This window comes from Orbicella franksi, chromosome 6 (assembly GCF_964199315.1).
Source record: "Orbicella franksi chromosome 6, jaOrbFran1.1, whole genome shotgun sequence".
NCBI classification, from domain to species: Eukaryota; Metazoa; Cnidaria; class Anthozoa; order Scleractinia; family Merulinidae; genus Orbicella; species Orbicella franksi.
The window spans coordinates 401,769-417,908 of NC_138150.1; the positions used below are offsets into that span (position 1 = coordinate 401,769).

A 16,140-nucleotide genomic window follows, 5' to 3' on the forward strand; every position below is an offset into this window, starting at 1 on the left:
TGAAAAATACGGTATGGAAAATCTGACTTTCGAAATCATTTCCTTACCAGCTCCGTTGCTTAAAATCGACCACTAAGACATTTTACCTTGCTTAAACTTGCGAAAAAACCAATTTTACGGAAATAAGTTGACAGTGTGTTCTCATGCGGAACTGAATGGTTCTTCTTTTAGGCCGCGTCCACGCTACGCGGAGGAATTTGAAAGCGGGGGTTTCACCCTGAAAAAACGTCAAATGATCAGTCCGTCCATACTACGCCGGAGAAATCTGGAAACACAACAATTACCGGTCATTTTATTGATTTGGATTTGCGGTTAAGGAAAACTCTGGCAGAGAAATCACATTATTGTCGTGCTGTCATCGTTTTCGAAAAGCTCCGTTTTCACAATGTTTTCCGCCCACACTAAAACGCAAAGTCAGCGTTTTCCAAATCCTCCTGTTCGAGAAGCGTTTCCGAAAAGCGCCCTTTTCGTGACGGATTAGTGTGGACGGCAGGCCTAACCGTAGAAATAAAGCTGCGTTTTCAAATTTCACCGGCGTACCTTAGTTCTCGTTCTTCTTTTGCTAGTCCTCGCCAATTCCGATTTTACAAAAAATGCGTGCTTTGCATCATGGATCTTCTCCTCCTGCGCATGGTCACACGTGGATTTTCAACATGGCGTCTTGTGATTGTCCGAAAAAATATTGTTGTTTTGGCTCGCAATTGGTTCTCTAGTCCTCTTTATAAGGGTAACATTTTGAGGCCGATCGCATTGAAAATCAATATAGTTTTATAGTTCAACCTTTTAAATGCAAAATGCGGCGTGTTGGTGCCATAAGAAATCGGAAACAGACGTTGAAAGTTCTAAAAGAGCTTGATGCTTTCCCTAAAGTCCCTGAAAATTATCAACAAACTTCTGCTAGTGGTGGGTCTGGTAAGTAAATACTTCCGTAATCTTGCTTTCTATTTTTCTATCATGTTATAATGCTAATAATATTTGATCACCAATTTGTTAAAATGAAACCAAGTGCTTAATTTTTGCCTCTTGGCTGTTTCATACTTTGGCATTGCGAGGCCTGTGTTTGTACTATTTGTTTTATATGTTTGCGAATTTTCTGGTAGCAATTTTAACTGAATAGGAAGAATTCTTACACGCAGTATATGTTAGGATGAATATTAAAATGATTGTTGACTTAAGCTTAAATTCACCTTGTCCATAATTTTAAGCTGTAGGGCCTCAGATTAGAAGGTACTAATAATATTCTAATGTATACTTTTGAAAAGCTGTAGGTTATGTTTGCACTCCTGTGAATAGTTTTTGTGTGTATAGAATCACTTCAAAGAATAAATCTATCACCTTGGCTTCTCACAATACAAATCGTGTTTCCCTTGGGACACAATGAGAGCCAGTGAAGTGGACAATGTCATTTATTACTATATACTATTAATTTCATTTTGTCTTCACTTTGTTATTACGAAGTTTCTAAACTGTTTTTTCCCTTGCTTTTTAACAGTCTCCATCCTTATTTTTCTATTTATTGGAATTCTTGTGGTATCTGAGTTCTGGTACTACAGAGCAGTGGAAACCAAATATGATTATGAAGTCGACACAGACACAGATAGGTGTGTACCAGTCATGGCTGATTGAAATATAATATTCCCATTCATTCTCAGCACATAGTTGAACAAACAGATGATGAAAAAGAGATTGTCAACATCAAGTGACTTTTTTAAGAATTTAGACTGGTTGTAACCTCTTGGTTTTCACAGAGAACTAGAAATCCACATGAGTGCTCTACACACTCTTTGCTTGTAATGATGATCCTTGACATAAACTACAGTAATATAATTAGCACATACTCAGGTTTACTTTATAATTTATGAAAATATATTATTTAAAAAGGAATGTGGATGCATATGGCTTTATAATACCCCTTTTCACAGTTAATGTTTCTCATTTGCACTACAATATAATCAAATGTTGATGCACGGCAATTTTGGACTGAAACTACATAACTGCTGAAATTGCCTGACATACCTGCTGGATTTATTGTAATGCAAATGAGAAAAGTTTACGTCAGAAATGCTATTAAAATAAACTGTGCAGTGTACACATGTGAATAACACAATTTGATGTATTTATCTATTGACAGTAAACTTCAAATCAATGTTGATCTTACAGTAGCAATGAAATGTGAAAGTAAGTTTCTGTTATTCAAATACATGTCAATTTAGGTTTAATATGCACTGTACTGGTACAACTGTACATCTTTGACTTTTAGTACATTTTATGAGTTTTTACTGAAATTATGTAATCTCTATCACATATTGAAAATAAGTATGGTCAATTTATTGACTCAATAAATGAGTTTTAGTTTAATTATCTATTGCATTTGCTAATAATGTATGGTTTTAGTCATCTTGTACCGTGGCTTGCATCTATGCATGAACACATGATGCCGAAACATTCTCTTATTGGGTGTCAAAAGTGGCATGATTGGTCATCAAACATGTGAAGTTTAGCTGACTGTGACACGAACTTTCGCACTTGAAGTTCAGCTCACAAAATGGCAGAAAGATTGGACATTGAAGACTTGTTCGGAGAACTTGACCCTGACCTGTGCCAATATGCATACACCTTTCACGAAAGTGGTTTTACTTCTAGTATAACTATGAAATATTGGCAGGAGCAAAACTTTCAGAGACTTTCTGAGTGCGAAAGTTCATGTTACGGTCTGCTTAACTTCAAATGTTTGATGACAAATCATGCCAGGTTTGAGACCCAATTAGAGCATGTTTCGGCATCACGTGTTCACGCTTAGATGCAAGCAACAATATTTCTTGGGAGGAACCTAAGTTTACTGTCAAGCCCTGTGGGTTTTATTAGGTTCCTCACCATTTTTTTCTCTGGTTTTTGTATTGTAATAATTGTTATTTCTTTGTATATTTCTTTAAAGGCAAATAAAAAAATATTACATATAAATAATGTTCTTAACAAATCTTTCAGATATTGGAGCAGATGTCCTAGACTTATCGGGTTCCACATTAGAACTGGGAGATAAACTGAAGTTAGAGCCAGTAAGTTCATTTTATCCAAAAATTTTAATTTAAGCACAAAACTTGTCTAGACAAATTTATATAATTTTAGCCACTGTAACTGGTTGATTGATTCAATCATTTAATCTTATTTGACAGAGCTATTTCGAGCTAAGTGCTGATCAAAGTTCTTGGTTAAGGTAAGTACATTATTTCCTGGTAACTTGTTCAAAGAGTGGATATTACTATCCTCTGGATAAATCACAAATCAGTGGATAAGATTGTGTCCACAGAAAAAACTCTGCTATCAGCTTGATAAAGATGCATTTGGTGCAACCTATATGTTATGCAATGATCTGAAATTTTGGGTCAAATTCATGAATATGTTTTTTTTTTTTTTGGTTTGCAATTAGTCCATTTAGTAATCTGTGTAATATACTCTTACTAGGACTTGATGAAGTCTGTAATATTAGACAAGTATACATATAGCACTATGCCATACCGGTACTTCTCTTCAAGCCACTGTGCATTGCACAATTAAAATATATTGTACTTTCAATTTCCCCTTGCCACACTTTTAACATTTTGTTGGAAGTTTGCTGACAATTCCTTACACCCATTCATAAAATACTTATGAGTGGCACCATGAGAAGGATAATGAAAAGCATTCTGCTGCCTATAAGCACTGTTTCATTTATTGTAATATTACTGTTTTCAGCATGTTTAGAAGAATGCATGCTTTTATGGAAGGATATAGGGCTTTGAAGATCCTTGAGGAGTTTAAAGGTGACTTACCCACCTACATGCCTAAAAGGTCAGTAAACTAAAATCTGTGTTTTAGCAGGTTCAAAATACGGTGTACAGTTATATTTATTATTAATAAATCACTTTTTCCTGGCGGCTAGATGCAGTAGGTATGACGGTTCTGATTGGAAATGTTTAATAGGAATTTTAGTTTCACCAGAAGGATTTTCTACATCTGTTGAAGACATGACTCCCAGATTACAGTATGTCATGATTTAATGACAACAACAATATTAATTATGTATGTTTGTCATTTTTTGTACCATGCAGACAAGATGAAGAAACAAAAGATAAACCTTATGATGCATGTAGAGTTCATGGCTCCTTTGAGGTCAACAAAGTGGCTGGCAATTTTCACATCACTGCTGGCAAGTAAGTACAGCTTCATGCTCACTGAATGATGTGGGACTTCCTCTTTATCCCAGTGGAACATAGGGTGTCTACTGTAGTTCAACGTTGACACAATCTGCTCGTCGCTCTTTGCCTCACCACAACACGTACCTACTGTAGATCTTGTCTAGATCGTCTACAGGTTACAATGCCAGGCATTCTTGCCTACATGTACCTTTCATTACTTTTTTGTGTCACTGAATGTTATTGCCAAATTGACGCCAAAATTTCAGAGCGTGAAATTCGCCCCATACAGTTTTCTCATTGACTGTGTATTAACCAATCCTTTTTTTCTTTTGATGTTACCTCCAGGTCTATCTATCATCCCAGAGGACACGCCCATTTAAGTGCTTTGGTACCATCTGAGAGTAAGAACTGACCATTTCTATTGCTGTTTAACAGTGCTGATGAGACAAAAAAATAATTGTAGTATCATAGATTATACTCTCTGTCTAATAACATTGAAATGTTAAGTGCATTTAATGCACCCTTTAATTTAAAACAAAAAACAGGTTACTCAGAATATTATAGCTTATACCATGTAGCTTATTACATGAAAACATTCTAGATAACTTATCATTCAAGATATAAAAATGCCATAATTTATTAATTAATCCTTTATTGATTCTTTATTAGTTATATTGTAATTCTTTTGGAAGGTCTCATGTTTTTGTTTATTATTCCTTTATTTTGATTCAATAATCTGCATGCAAACGCACTCATTAAGTTGTTGCTCTGATTTATGCATAAAGTATGCAGCGTTATGTTTACTGTGTTCTCATTACTGTCAACAGTATTCAACTATTCTCACAGAATTGATGTGTTATCATTTGGTCACTGGGTACCTGGCTATATCAATCCTCTTGATGGAGACATTGTGACTACTGATAAACGTGAGAAGACAGTCTGTTTTGTGATAGGATGAGCTCTACAGAGTGTTATGTACAGAGTGGCGCACTTCAAAGTCTAACAAGTGCACCTTGCTAATGTGGTGATCCTTTCACTTGATCATGATATTATTTCTGTAAAATTACTTTGAGCCCTGTTTATTTTATAATTATGTGGATCAGAGGACATTTCCTGAGTTGCTTACAGTATGTGCAAATGATCACTGGTTGAAGCAGACCAACAGAATTTAACTAATATCCTCCTGGGGAGATAGACACATTTAAACGCTTGTATTATGGTCATCTACTAGTTGCTGCTCAAATAATTTACCTTGTTTTTATTTTCTTCTCAGACATGCAGATGTACCAGTATTATATTCAGGTTGGTTTTTGTGTAAAAATTGCGTATTATAATAACTGATTTCCTACCTGCTGGTATCTACTGCTGAAATATCTGAAATATTTCTTTTCCAAATAATTCTGCAGATAGTACCAACAACAATTAAATCACTTAGTGGTCGCATAACAAAAACAAACCAGTACTCAGTCACGCAAAGGGTAAGTCTGACTACAATTGGTAACCATTCAATTAAATTGTAATATCACATGTTATGTATCAGTATAAGGATTTGGGTCCAATTATTGGTCAAATTATGCTTTTCTTCAAGTTTATGAGCCTCACAACTGGGGATCAAACAATGATACAGTCTGTCAAATAATAACTGTTGTTAACATTGGTGTTGTCTTTGTACAGTCATGTATGTTTGTGTGTTTTTGGTTACAACTAAGTAACATATGGTTCCATGTGTTATTTAGGCATGAGAGAAATTGAATCATCAGCAGTCTGTGCTACTGCCTGGTCCAGTGTAATCTTCTGCTGCTCAGCCAATCATGATACTCCACTTTTCACAATGAACTTGTAATGTTAATAAACATGTACTGTGCCTCTATCGAGTTATAGAAACATGAGTGGAAGTTTGGGAGAACGAGAAATGCTGTGGAAAGTTCTCCCAAACTTTCACGAGTGTTTCTATAACTTGATAGAAACACGGAGAACATGTTTTCTATTTCTTTTAGAAAACACCATGACACAAAAAGGAAAACAACTTATTAACTTTGATTATCTAAATGTAAATTCTCTTTGCTCACGCCATCATTATGTCAACAGCTCGTGCTAGTTGTGTGTTTCTATGGGGTTATAGAAAAACGATTTTTAACCAATCAGTGCACATATTTTCTTAAGACTGTTTTCTAATCAAGTTTTTTAATTAACCAATATACTGTATGACAAATTTTCATAATTTCTTTTAAGGCTATTATGTGTATTTCTTTTCACCAATAACTAGAAATGTTGAATTATTAGTGAAAATGTGATAATTATATCATTATTTTCAGCAGCAATAACAATATACTGATTTGTTAGATAATGGATTATGATTTGTTGTAAGACACATGCAACACATGTATTAGAATTTGCCAAATTGGAACTAATTTTGTTTGTCAGATCCGAGAAATAGACCACAATGCTGGAAGCCATGGCATTTCTGGTAAGGAAGAAGTATAGAGTATACTAAGTGATCTACATGATAGTGTGGAAAGCCAGGGGTTTCATTAAGGGGTGGGCACTGGGCGAATTGACCGGCTTTGAGAACATAATTTGGCACGCTGTTTTGATCATCTAGCGAAAAGGCTTTCTTTCAAAGAAGTTCAGTTCTAATAGTTTTGCCTGCCTGTATAAACCAGTTGCCCTCCCGCTGAAAACATTATTGAAACCCCTGGGAAAGCAGAAAATGAAAGTACCTGACCTTAACACTAACTTTCTCATCAACACATTACCCAAGGACAGCTTGAATTTTTACATGTTTCTGACCCCTTGGAATTTTACCTAGTTTGTTTTTTTTTTTTTTAGAAGTGCCTGGGTTAGTGCATTGATAGTAATTAGTAATTACGATTGTTATTTTTTTAAGGAATTTTCTTTAAGTATGACATGTCGTCAATAATGGTACGAGTTGAAAGTCGACATAGATCATTCTGGGGTTTCTTGGTTCGTCTGTGTGGTATCGTGGGAGGAATGTTTGCTACTTCAGGTAAAATTCAGTAATTAAAACTTATTCACTCATGTATGATGCCTTGCTATAAAATGCTTTAGAGGATAATCTCTACATTTTATTCTTGTTGATAATTTGCTGTTCTTTAATGTATCGATTTTAAACGAGTATTTAGTATCTGTTAACTTTCTGTTGTAGGCATGCTGCATTCATTCATTGGCTTCTTGTTCGATGTGATAACTTGCCAGTTTCAGTTGAAGAAAAAGGATGAGAAAGTGAGTTTTAGTTACTGTATGTTGCTTCAGGGATGTCATGATTTCATTGCCAAGTTTTTGGGCACTTACTTGAGATACATTTCATTAAATAGATCTGGATCTAGGCTATTGTGTTGATAAAAGGGTTTGTTATAATAGTTACTATTCCTTCACTGTGTGGCAGGATTAAAGATCTGATTCAACAGTAAACATAATCTGTAGTGATTCAATGTTGGTTTAACCCATTTATTTCCTGAGAGATGAAGACCAATTCCAAGTATTAGTATGAATTATCAAATGGCGATGAGTGAAATAAGGAAATAATTTCACATGTATTTCGGGAAATTAATAGAATTTTGACAAAATGTAAGTGAAGTTATTTCCTAGCTTCACGAGTACAATGACAAATTACGCTTACAATCATGGGCTTTTGACTTGTTTATTGTATGAAGAAATTTTGCACCAAATGTTGCCATGGCAATTGTGTAATTTCACATGTGAAGTTATAAATTAACACTAAAAATTTTTCACCAAAATTAAGGAGTAATTTGTCACCCATAATATTAACAGTATACCATATCAGACAGGACAATGGTCACAAAAAAATGTCAAGTAGCTTGTTGTTTTGAATGTGTACTTATAAAACTAACCAGTTTTCTAGAAAAACCTTTTAATATCACCTGTTGTTATTCTTATCAACTTTCAGCCCCTTGCAATGTCAGAGATCTCTCCAGGAACATCTGTGATCCAACCAAATGGCTTGCCTTCTCAACAAACCCAACAAGGCCAAGATCCTGTTGTCAGTTTCTCCCCCGAGGGAGTTGACCCAGGCGTGAACATTGTTTCACCAGGCAATGTTGGTCTTGAAGATCAATCACCAGTGATAACATAATACAGACTACTTTTAATAGCCTGAAAACATTTAGTATTTGTATCTACAAGTTTGAGAATGGTTTGATATGAAGTTTGCCATAAGTTGACCTCTTTTCTTGTGCTTAAGAATTCTGATCCAATATCAAACGAGTTAGTTTTGGATTGCTCAAATAGAAGAAAATAATTTATGTTGTTCCCACCAACAGAAGACATAGTTACAGTATTTATTAGATTTATTAACAATCTTTGGAGCTGAGGTCATCAGAAACTTTTAAGCAGCAGAAAGATTTGTCATCAACTACAGTTTCCAGTCAAAGGCTTTTGGATTTCCCTTCACAAAATGCCAGATTCTAAAAGCACTTTTGGTGGATTTTGGATTTAGCACCTTGTGAAACAGAAACCCTTTTGTCAATAACAATTCTCAGCAACAAGTGAAGCAAATTAACGCAATCAAAAAATAAAGCTGGAGAGCAAATACGAAGGCAGTGCACCAGTTGCCTAAATTCCTGGCAGTAATTTTCACTGGTTACCTGAGCTACATCTATGGCAGAATTCAGTTGAGATGATCTCATCAGAAAGAGGAATAGCACTTAACATGACATTTACATAATTTGATGAATATTATCACTGATAGAGACTGGGAAAACTACAGTAAGTGTACATTTGTACATTCCACAAATTTTTTCTTTGGCAAAAAAAGTTGTAAAGTACTGTCTAGTTTTTTTTAGTTTGGCCAGTATGTCAAGTAATACAAAGGTACAGTTTAAACTAAATTATCTGACGTAAATGTTTGTGGTTCAGTTTTAGCCGTAACAATTTGCTAATGTCCTTGGTTCTGGGGTATGGGTGAAATTGAACCACGCAGGCATAAAACCCAACATTAGGAATGCAACGTGAACATAGACTCACTTGAACAGCAAGTCCATTTCCCCAGTTACAAATCTTGTAACTCTTTGTTTAAGGGAGAATCTCATTAATGTACTTATTGACACGTGTTTACAGTTCTTACAAGTAACTGTTCAGTACAAAGTTTTAATACATCATGTATAATCCAAATTTCAACATAAGTCCCTCTTTTTGTGCTCGTTCACACTTAGTCAGAGACAGCCTGAACTAGACTATTTTACTCTTGTTTGGGCCTTACTAGTGTATCTAATTGCATCTATTTTCTTATAACATCACCACATTGTGTTGATGTAACACCACATTACTAGAACCAACATTAAAACAAATTTAAAAGTAGCAGGACATCTTGTAGCCTTAGAGTATATGGGTATGATTGCCAGCCACTGTTTGGCAAAAGAACTCTCCAATCCTCTCCAGTAGAGGAGGAACAGGATGGGACTGAAGGGAGTGGCAGAAATTGAGCCTATAGAGAACACCGCCAGATCATGAAACAGCTGCTGCTATTTACTTTACCCGTACAGTAGTTTCTTAATAATTAGCATTTTCTCTTGTTCTTTAACATGTTTAATATTGTGGTTAGTTTTATCGTAGTCCATTAGGAGCCATCTCTTTTGCTTGCTTCTTAACTCTTTCTTCGTATTCCATTCGGCTTTGGCTGCAAGTTAAAGAGAGTTGATAGTACAGGTAATCAGGAAAGGAAACCTTCAACTCCATAGTTGGTTGGCTGGAGGGGGTTGGGTAGTGTGGTAAAAAAAAAAATGGGAACCTGAGCTGGGGCAGAAACAGGATTTTAAAGAAAGGGGGTTTGAGATACTTACCAGGAAAGGCAGTCCCTTGTAGGGGAGTCTGGGGTCATCCTTCGCCAGAAATTTTTTTATCGTCCTTGGCAAATCCTTGGCGAAGGGATTTCCAGCAATCTGAGACCAAGTCAGTGTGTTGTAATGTCCCCCCGAACTCCCCTAGATCTCCTTAGCTGAGTTCAAATGAATGATTATGGTAATTTACATGCTGTGTCCATAAAGGTGTAAACACCAGTTACATATGGAACATAAAGAGACAAATTCCAGTGGACTGTCTTGTATGTAGAGTTATTACCGGTAATATTCATGGGAGACGAATGATTTTCCTTACCAATAAACTACATAAGCTTCTGCCTGAGCTGGGTCCTGGAAATTAGGTTCACCTAACAACAGCTGAATACCGAGGAGTACCTGAAAAAATATTATTATTTTAGCAAACATTGAAAGCATACTGCATGTGTCCAAAAATTAATTATTACCTCTTTAGCGGTGATTTGTGGCTTCCAGCCTTTACTCTTGTCGATCAGTGACAAGGAAACTTTGCCGGAGGGAAACACATTTGGATGTAAGATGACAGGATTGAACACACCTGAGAGAAATAAGACAATTATCTTCATTAAATTTTACTAACGACATAACAGTTGACACATCAGGGACAGAGCACAGAGCTACATTTAGCCAGGACATATAACGAACAAACATGCATGTAAAATTGAAAAAAAAAAAAAAGAAAAGAAAAAACAGTACATGGCATGAACTTGTGAAGAACTTGTTGGTTATTTACATGTACATGAACTTCGGCACCACCTGACGGATCTTGAAAATAGGCTCTTCAAGGTTTTCAGCTAGTGACAGTTGTGTAGTTATAACAAAATATAGCTTGAGCCCCTGGAAACTTACATTTAGGAGGTGAAAATGGGTAATCTTGGGGAAATGACAACTCCAGCTTGTACATACCTCCTTCCCAAATGGTCTAAGTGAAATTAATACATACAGGAAAATAAAAAGATTGAAACAAAGAGAAGTACAATGTCAAAACCTTTAGCTCATAGAAAATCCAGTGAGTAATATTAGGTAATGGGGAGAAAGAAATCAATAGACAATCAAATTCTAAGAGTAAAATAACTATTTTGAGATCACTAGTAAAGAGGAGAGCAAACCAGCATTTGTCTGGCAATAACTGTACTATGGTAATAAAATTAACCCACGAATGCCTGAAGTTATGTATTTGAAATATGTAACCTACCTTTTTAGGTCCTGGGATAGCTATGAAAGAAGACATATTGCTTCTGTTAGTAGCAATCTGGTGATTGTAAACATACTTTGACATTGGGCCAAAGTGTCCCATGCCACCACAGCTTATCCCCATTTTAGTAGCATCTACAGTGGCAGATCCAGACCTTGAGCTAATGGGGGGGGGGGGGGGGGGGTTACTTGCCCTGCTGGCTTTTCTTCCTTCTGAAGGGGGGGTTACCCTCGGGCCTCTCCCCAAGATCCATCACTGATCTAGTAACTAGGAGTACAAAAGTGAAAACTGTACTTCTAGTTCCACCTGCATGGAATCCTATCCCATAAGATCTAATTACAACTCCCAGACTCCAGCCTACACCGACAGTTACTCCAGGTGATGCCTTGGTGCTTTGGGAATAGGCCAAAAGATGAAATAGATGAATTAAGCCAATGCACAATGGCAAATATTATGATTTAATTGTTTGTTCCTGTTAGTCTCCTAGGTGTTACTATATAAAATAATTTTCCACAGTGGGGGAAAAATCTGGAATCTTCAATAGCAACATGGAAAAATTTATTGAGCTTAATAGTTACCACATTGCCATGTAAGCCAGTCGATTTCTTCATCGTCCTTCTTAACTGGTTTCGCGATGAAATCCTAAACCAAAATTCAGTAAATATTCAGACTTAACAAGAAGAGCTTAAAATTTGATGCCCTCTTGTTACTAGAGCATACAGAGCACGCGAATCGAATTCAGACGTGCCATATTTCAGCATCCTTGCTTGATATAATAGTCTTACAGACTGCAGTGACAATCGCCTCAGAACAATTAAAAGACGGGCTGATTAACAACAAACCTTGGGGTGATTGTGTTTCCAGGCTTTGTACTCTTCTTTCAGTCTTTCGACTGGATCCACGAGTTGTACTCTGGCTGCCGCCATTTTGAAAGTAGGCGCGCTTGAATCCGCAATGCTTTTGGTCAGTCGTTTCACAGAAATGAGGAAACAAAATGGCGGCGGGTTCTTTGTCGTTGTTTTGCGCAAGAAGTCTTTTTATACTTCCTTCTCAGAAATTGCGATGCTTCTGCACTCAAGGTGATTCACACACCATTCATGTCCCTGTGATGCTGAAGGAATGTCTCAGCTTTCTAGCTCCTCGTGATGAACAGGTAAGTCATGAAATTTTCACTGCGGGTTACGGCAGATTCGTATCTAATCTTTTCACTTTTCCAAGCTTATCCATCGCGTAATTTTCTTTTGACCAGAAAGGGAAATACTATCATGGTTATTTTATATTCAAACTAAAAGCTCTGCTAAGGATAGTCATATGGTTTATATATCCATGTGAGGGTAAGGCAACAAAACATCTTGAACATCATGGCGGAATTGAAACTCCATGTTACAATGTGTGATTGTTGACGTCACAGAAAGATGTCGAAAAATAAAATCCTTGTAACATACATAACTAATTCAACTGTACTGTTTCTCTACTGATCAGCCAACATAAATCGGGGAGGGGCGGGGGAAGGGATAACTCAACGAAATTTATAGTAATTTCTAGTTTATTTTCGATGACCTAGTATTTCAGACCGAACAAAATAGGTGATACCCTATTCCAGACCTCCAAGTGGGCATCTGTCTCTAACATCGATCCTGACTAACCAGGAGGACTGAGTACCATTAATTTTGTCGTTTACAAAGCATGTCCTATTTGAGACCAACTTGGTCAGAATTTTTTACCCTGTTTTACACCAAAATGGCTTTAAAACCATACCATTTGGTGATGCACATGCCCATATAGCAAGTACCACTCTCAGAAATAATTGATTGCATACCTTTCTCTCAGCTGTGTCAGAATTTTAGGGTGCATTCCTTTGGGTGATCTGGACCAGGATCAGTGATCCAAGTCACTCAGATCATGGTACATCAATGGAACTGGCAAATCCACGCTGGTTCATCGGCATCTTTGATGCGCTATGATCCAAGTGATCTCGGGTCACTGATCCTGATCCAGATCATTCCAAAGGAATGCATGTTTAATCAGACCTCCATAGCCATTTTCTTGTATGTCACAATAGTGATACAGTAATCCTAACTATCAAACTAATCTGGAGTAAAAAAATGTTTACTTTCTTATTTACTATTGCAGATATTTATAGATGCAACATTTGGTTCTGGGGGACATAGTGCAGCAATCCTTTCAAGTGCAAGCTGCAAAGTCTATGCTCTTGACAGAGATCCAAGTGCAATAGAGATAGCAAACATTCTTTCAGAGAGACCAGAATTTAAGGGAAAGTTATTTCCCATTTTGGGAAAATTTAGTAATATCTACAAACTTCTTCAAGGCCATGGAATTAAAAATGAATCTGTTGATGGAATGCTTCTTGACATTGGTGCTTCCAGTGTTCAATTTGATGATCCAGACAGAGGGTTTTCTTTTTACAAAGATGGTCCACTTGATATGAGAATGGATGTAAGAAATATCAGCAGTGAAAGAGGTGATAAGCAGCTTCTGATGACAGCCGCTGATGTGGTCAATTCTATCAACGAGACAGAGCTTACAGCTGTATTAAGGCAATATGGACAAGAAAAGGAAGCTGGTTGGTGCTTAATATATGCTCTTTGCAGTGACCATTAGGTTCTGCAATTTTTCCATGATCACCAGACCACCTTACTAACTGACCAACCACGTAATTCACCCAAGACATCTTCAAGTTTAATACATCAGTACATTTCTGTTGGTTATACGGGGTTCTACTGTTTCAACCCACAGATTCTCCTCCCTAGTTTCCACACACACATTACTGACCAACTGACAGCTGACTGCTGTGCTGGATTGGCCAGTAGCCCAACTGGCTGACCAATCAAACAATTGGCCAAACAACCCGGCAACTCCAAGATATCGTCAAGTTAAATCTACAGTTTCAACTTACAAATTTTTTTTTCTAATCTTTGCGCACACTCAAACCAACTGACTGACTTACGGACACCTGTGCTAGATTGGCTAGTTGCCTTATTCGCTGACCAATCAACCACCTGGCCAACCAACCAAGCAACTCCAAGATATCATCCAGCTGATTCTACAATTGCAACCTACAGATTCTCCTTTCTGGTCTTCACACACACTCAAACCAACTGACTGACCAACTAATGTCCATTCTGGACTGGCTAGTTACCTGACTGGCTGACCAGTCAGCCAGCCAGCTCCAGTATATCATCAAGTTGATTTTACAGTTTTAATCTTTTAGTCTCTACACATACTCAATTGACTGACTGACCAACTGGCCATTTTAGATTGACTGCCTGCCTGCCTGACTGACTGACTGTCTGTCTGACTGACTGTCTGACTGACTGACTGACTGACTGACTGGCAGTCTGACCAGGGAGGGGGGGGGCACTCTAATATAAAAGGGATAGGGGTGCTTGTCGTACCTTTTAGGGGTTAAAAAAGCAGTTTTGGTACCTTTTATGGCATTTAGCCTCAAAAGGTCCACAGCTGAAGCTTTTGTGGTACCTTTTAGGGTATTGAACTGAAAAAATATGACAGGAGATTATGTGTTGTGCAAGAGTTGGTACCTCTAAGGGGAGAAAAATATTTCAAGCAAGGCCCACAAAACAGGATCTTGGTACTTCTTAGGGGTTCTTTTCAAAATTTCCAAGGAGCATCCCTGCCCTTTTTATATGGCAGTCTCTCTCCCCCCCCCACCCCCCCCTGGTGTCTGGCTAACTGCCTGGTCAATTGACCATCCAGTCAACCAATCAATCATCCGACATAACTAGTTTCAGAGACATAATTCCTGTTAATTCCTCTGTCCGCCCTAGTCTCCATACATACCTACTGCCTTAGGGACAGGGAAGGGAATTTTAAAGTTCATACAATATTGCACTTTACAATTCTCCTTGGTAGTGAGTTTCTTTACTCTCATGACTTGCAAGTCAGTTGATGTTTGATGGTGCTGTTTTGTGTTCACTTCAGATCTGCTCACCTAACCTTGTTCAATGTTTGTTCTACAGTTCGTATATCCAGGGCTATTGTGCGAGCCCGAGGAAAGATGCCAATACTTTTCACGAGACAGTTAGCCGCCATTGTAACGGCAGCGGTACGCTACAACAGAACCGACAAGTTTTCTCGTAACCTCCACCCTGCGGCAAGAACGTTTCAAGCACTGCGCATACTTGTAAACGACGAGCTCAATGAACTTCAATGTGCCCTGAAAACGGCGCACAAACTGCTGCGTCCTGGAGGGCGTCTTGTAGTCATTTCATTTCATGCTCTAGAGGACTCTATCGTTAGACATTTCTTCAAAGAAGCCAACTCCGAGGTGAGCTACCTGCGATCAAGAACAAAAGTTGCAGGCAAGGCGAAAGCGAGCACGTGGCTTCCTCTTCATAAGAACGTTATTCATCCGTCAGATGAGGAAGTTTACCTTAATCCACGTTCGAGATCTGCTAAACTACGTGCTGCAGCTAAAGCGGACAACTTGGTTCTAGATTTAACTGAGCTTACAACCTTATTAGACAAGAACTCTGGGCAAACGTTTTATAACGGTACAACACATATTTAAAAATCGTCTTACTATTCAAAGCTCGTATGCTTGGCGCTATTACAACTCTTTTTCTTTTAGTTATGAAATCTTGATCTGTGAAATCTGTTTATGTGCGAGTGGAATGTATGTAGCTCAACAAATATTTACGAGGAGTATAAAAAAACGCAAAAAAAACACTCTTCGTCAATTTTAATTAATGGTTTTGCGATTTCAACAAAGTGTTCAAAACTATAAGAGGGAGAACAAACAAACGGAATCGAGAATTAATTCAGAACAAATTAATATTATATTTTACTACCAAAACAATGTAAGCTTTTTGAAATATATTCAATCCATGGAATCTTATGTCAGTTTCAAATCTTTTCAATAAACTGTACAGTTTTGTTA

General features: G+C 37.3%; 3 protein-coding genes across 3 annotated transcripts; 2 read left to right on the forward strand and 1 right to left on the reverse strand.

Moving 5' to 3' along the window:
* Window positions 1–625: 625 nt before the first annotated feature.
* On the forward strand, window positions 626–8,625 carry LOC145488996 (endoplasmic reticulum-Golgi intermediate compartment protein 2-like). The gene is made up of 15 exons (XM_081467872.1): window positions 626–912; window positions 1,493–1,601; window positions 2,132–2,178; window positions 2,986–3,056; window positions 3,174–3,214; window positions 3,733–3,828; window positions 4,089–4,190; window positions 4,521–4,576; window positions 5,003–5,101; window positions 5,449–5,477; window positions 5,582–5,653; window positions 6,600–6,642; window positions 7,063–7,182; window positions 7,342–7,418; window positions 8,104–8,625. The coding sequence occupies exons 1-15, from the start codon at window positions 795–797 to the stop codon at window positions 8,287–8,289; spliced, it is 1,266 nt and encodes a 421-aa protein (XP_081323998.1). The 5' UTR covers window positions 626–794; the 3' UTR covers window positions 8,290–8,625.
* Window positions 8,626–9,196: 571 nt separating this feature from the next.
* On the reverse strand, window positions 9,197–12,185 carry LOC145488998 (SUMO-conjugating enzyme UBC9-like). Its single transcript, XM_081467875.1, has 7 exons — window positions 12,065–12,185; window positions 11,801–11,864; window positions 11,223–11,242; window positions 10,877–10,949; window positions 10,456–10,565; window positions 10,308–10,387; window positions 9,197–9,831 (listed from the first exon to the last, which is right to left on the reverse strand). Exons 1-7 carry the CDS (start codon window positions 12,146–12,148, stop codon window positions 9,759–9,761), a joined length of 504 nt encoding a protein of 167 aa, XP_081324001.1. The 5' UTR covers window positions 12,149–12,185; the 3' UTR covers window positions 9,197–9,758.
* LOC145488997 (ribosomal RNA small subunit methyltransferase H-like) lies at window positions 12,167–16,135 on the forward strand. Its single transcript, XM_081467873.1, has 3 exons — window positions 12,167–12,375; window positions 13,356–13,806; window positions 15,221–16,135. The coding sequence occupies exons 1-3, from the start codon at window positions 12,217–12,219 to the stop codon at window positions 15,769–15,771; spliced, it is 1,161 nt and encodes a 386-aa protein (XP_081323999.1). The 5' UTR covers window positions 12,167–12,216; the 3' UTR covers window positions 15,772–16,135.
* The last annotated feature ends 5 nt before the right edge of the window (window positions 16,136–16,140 follow it).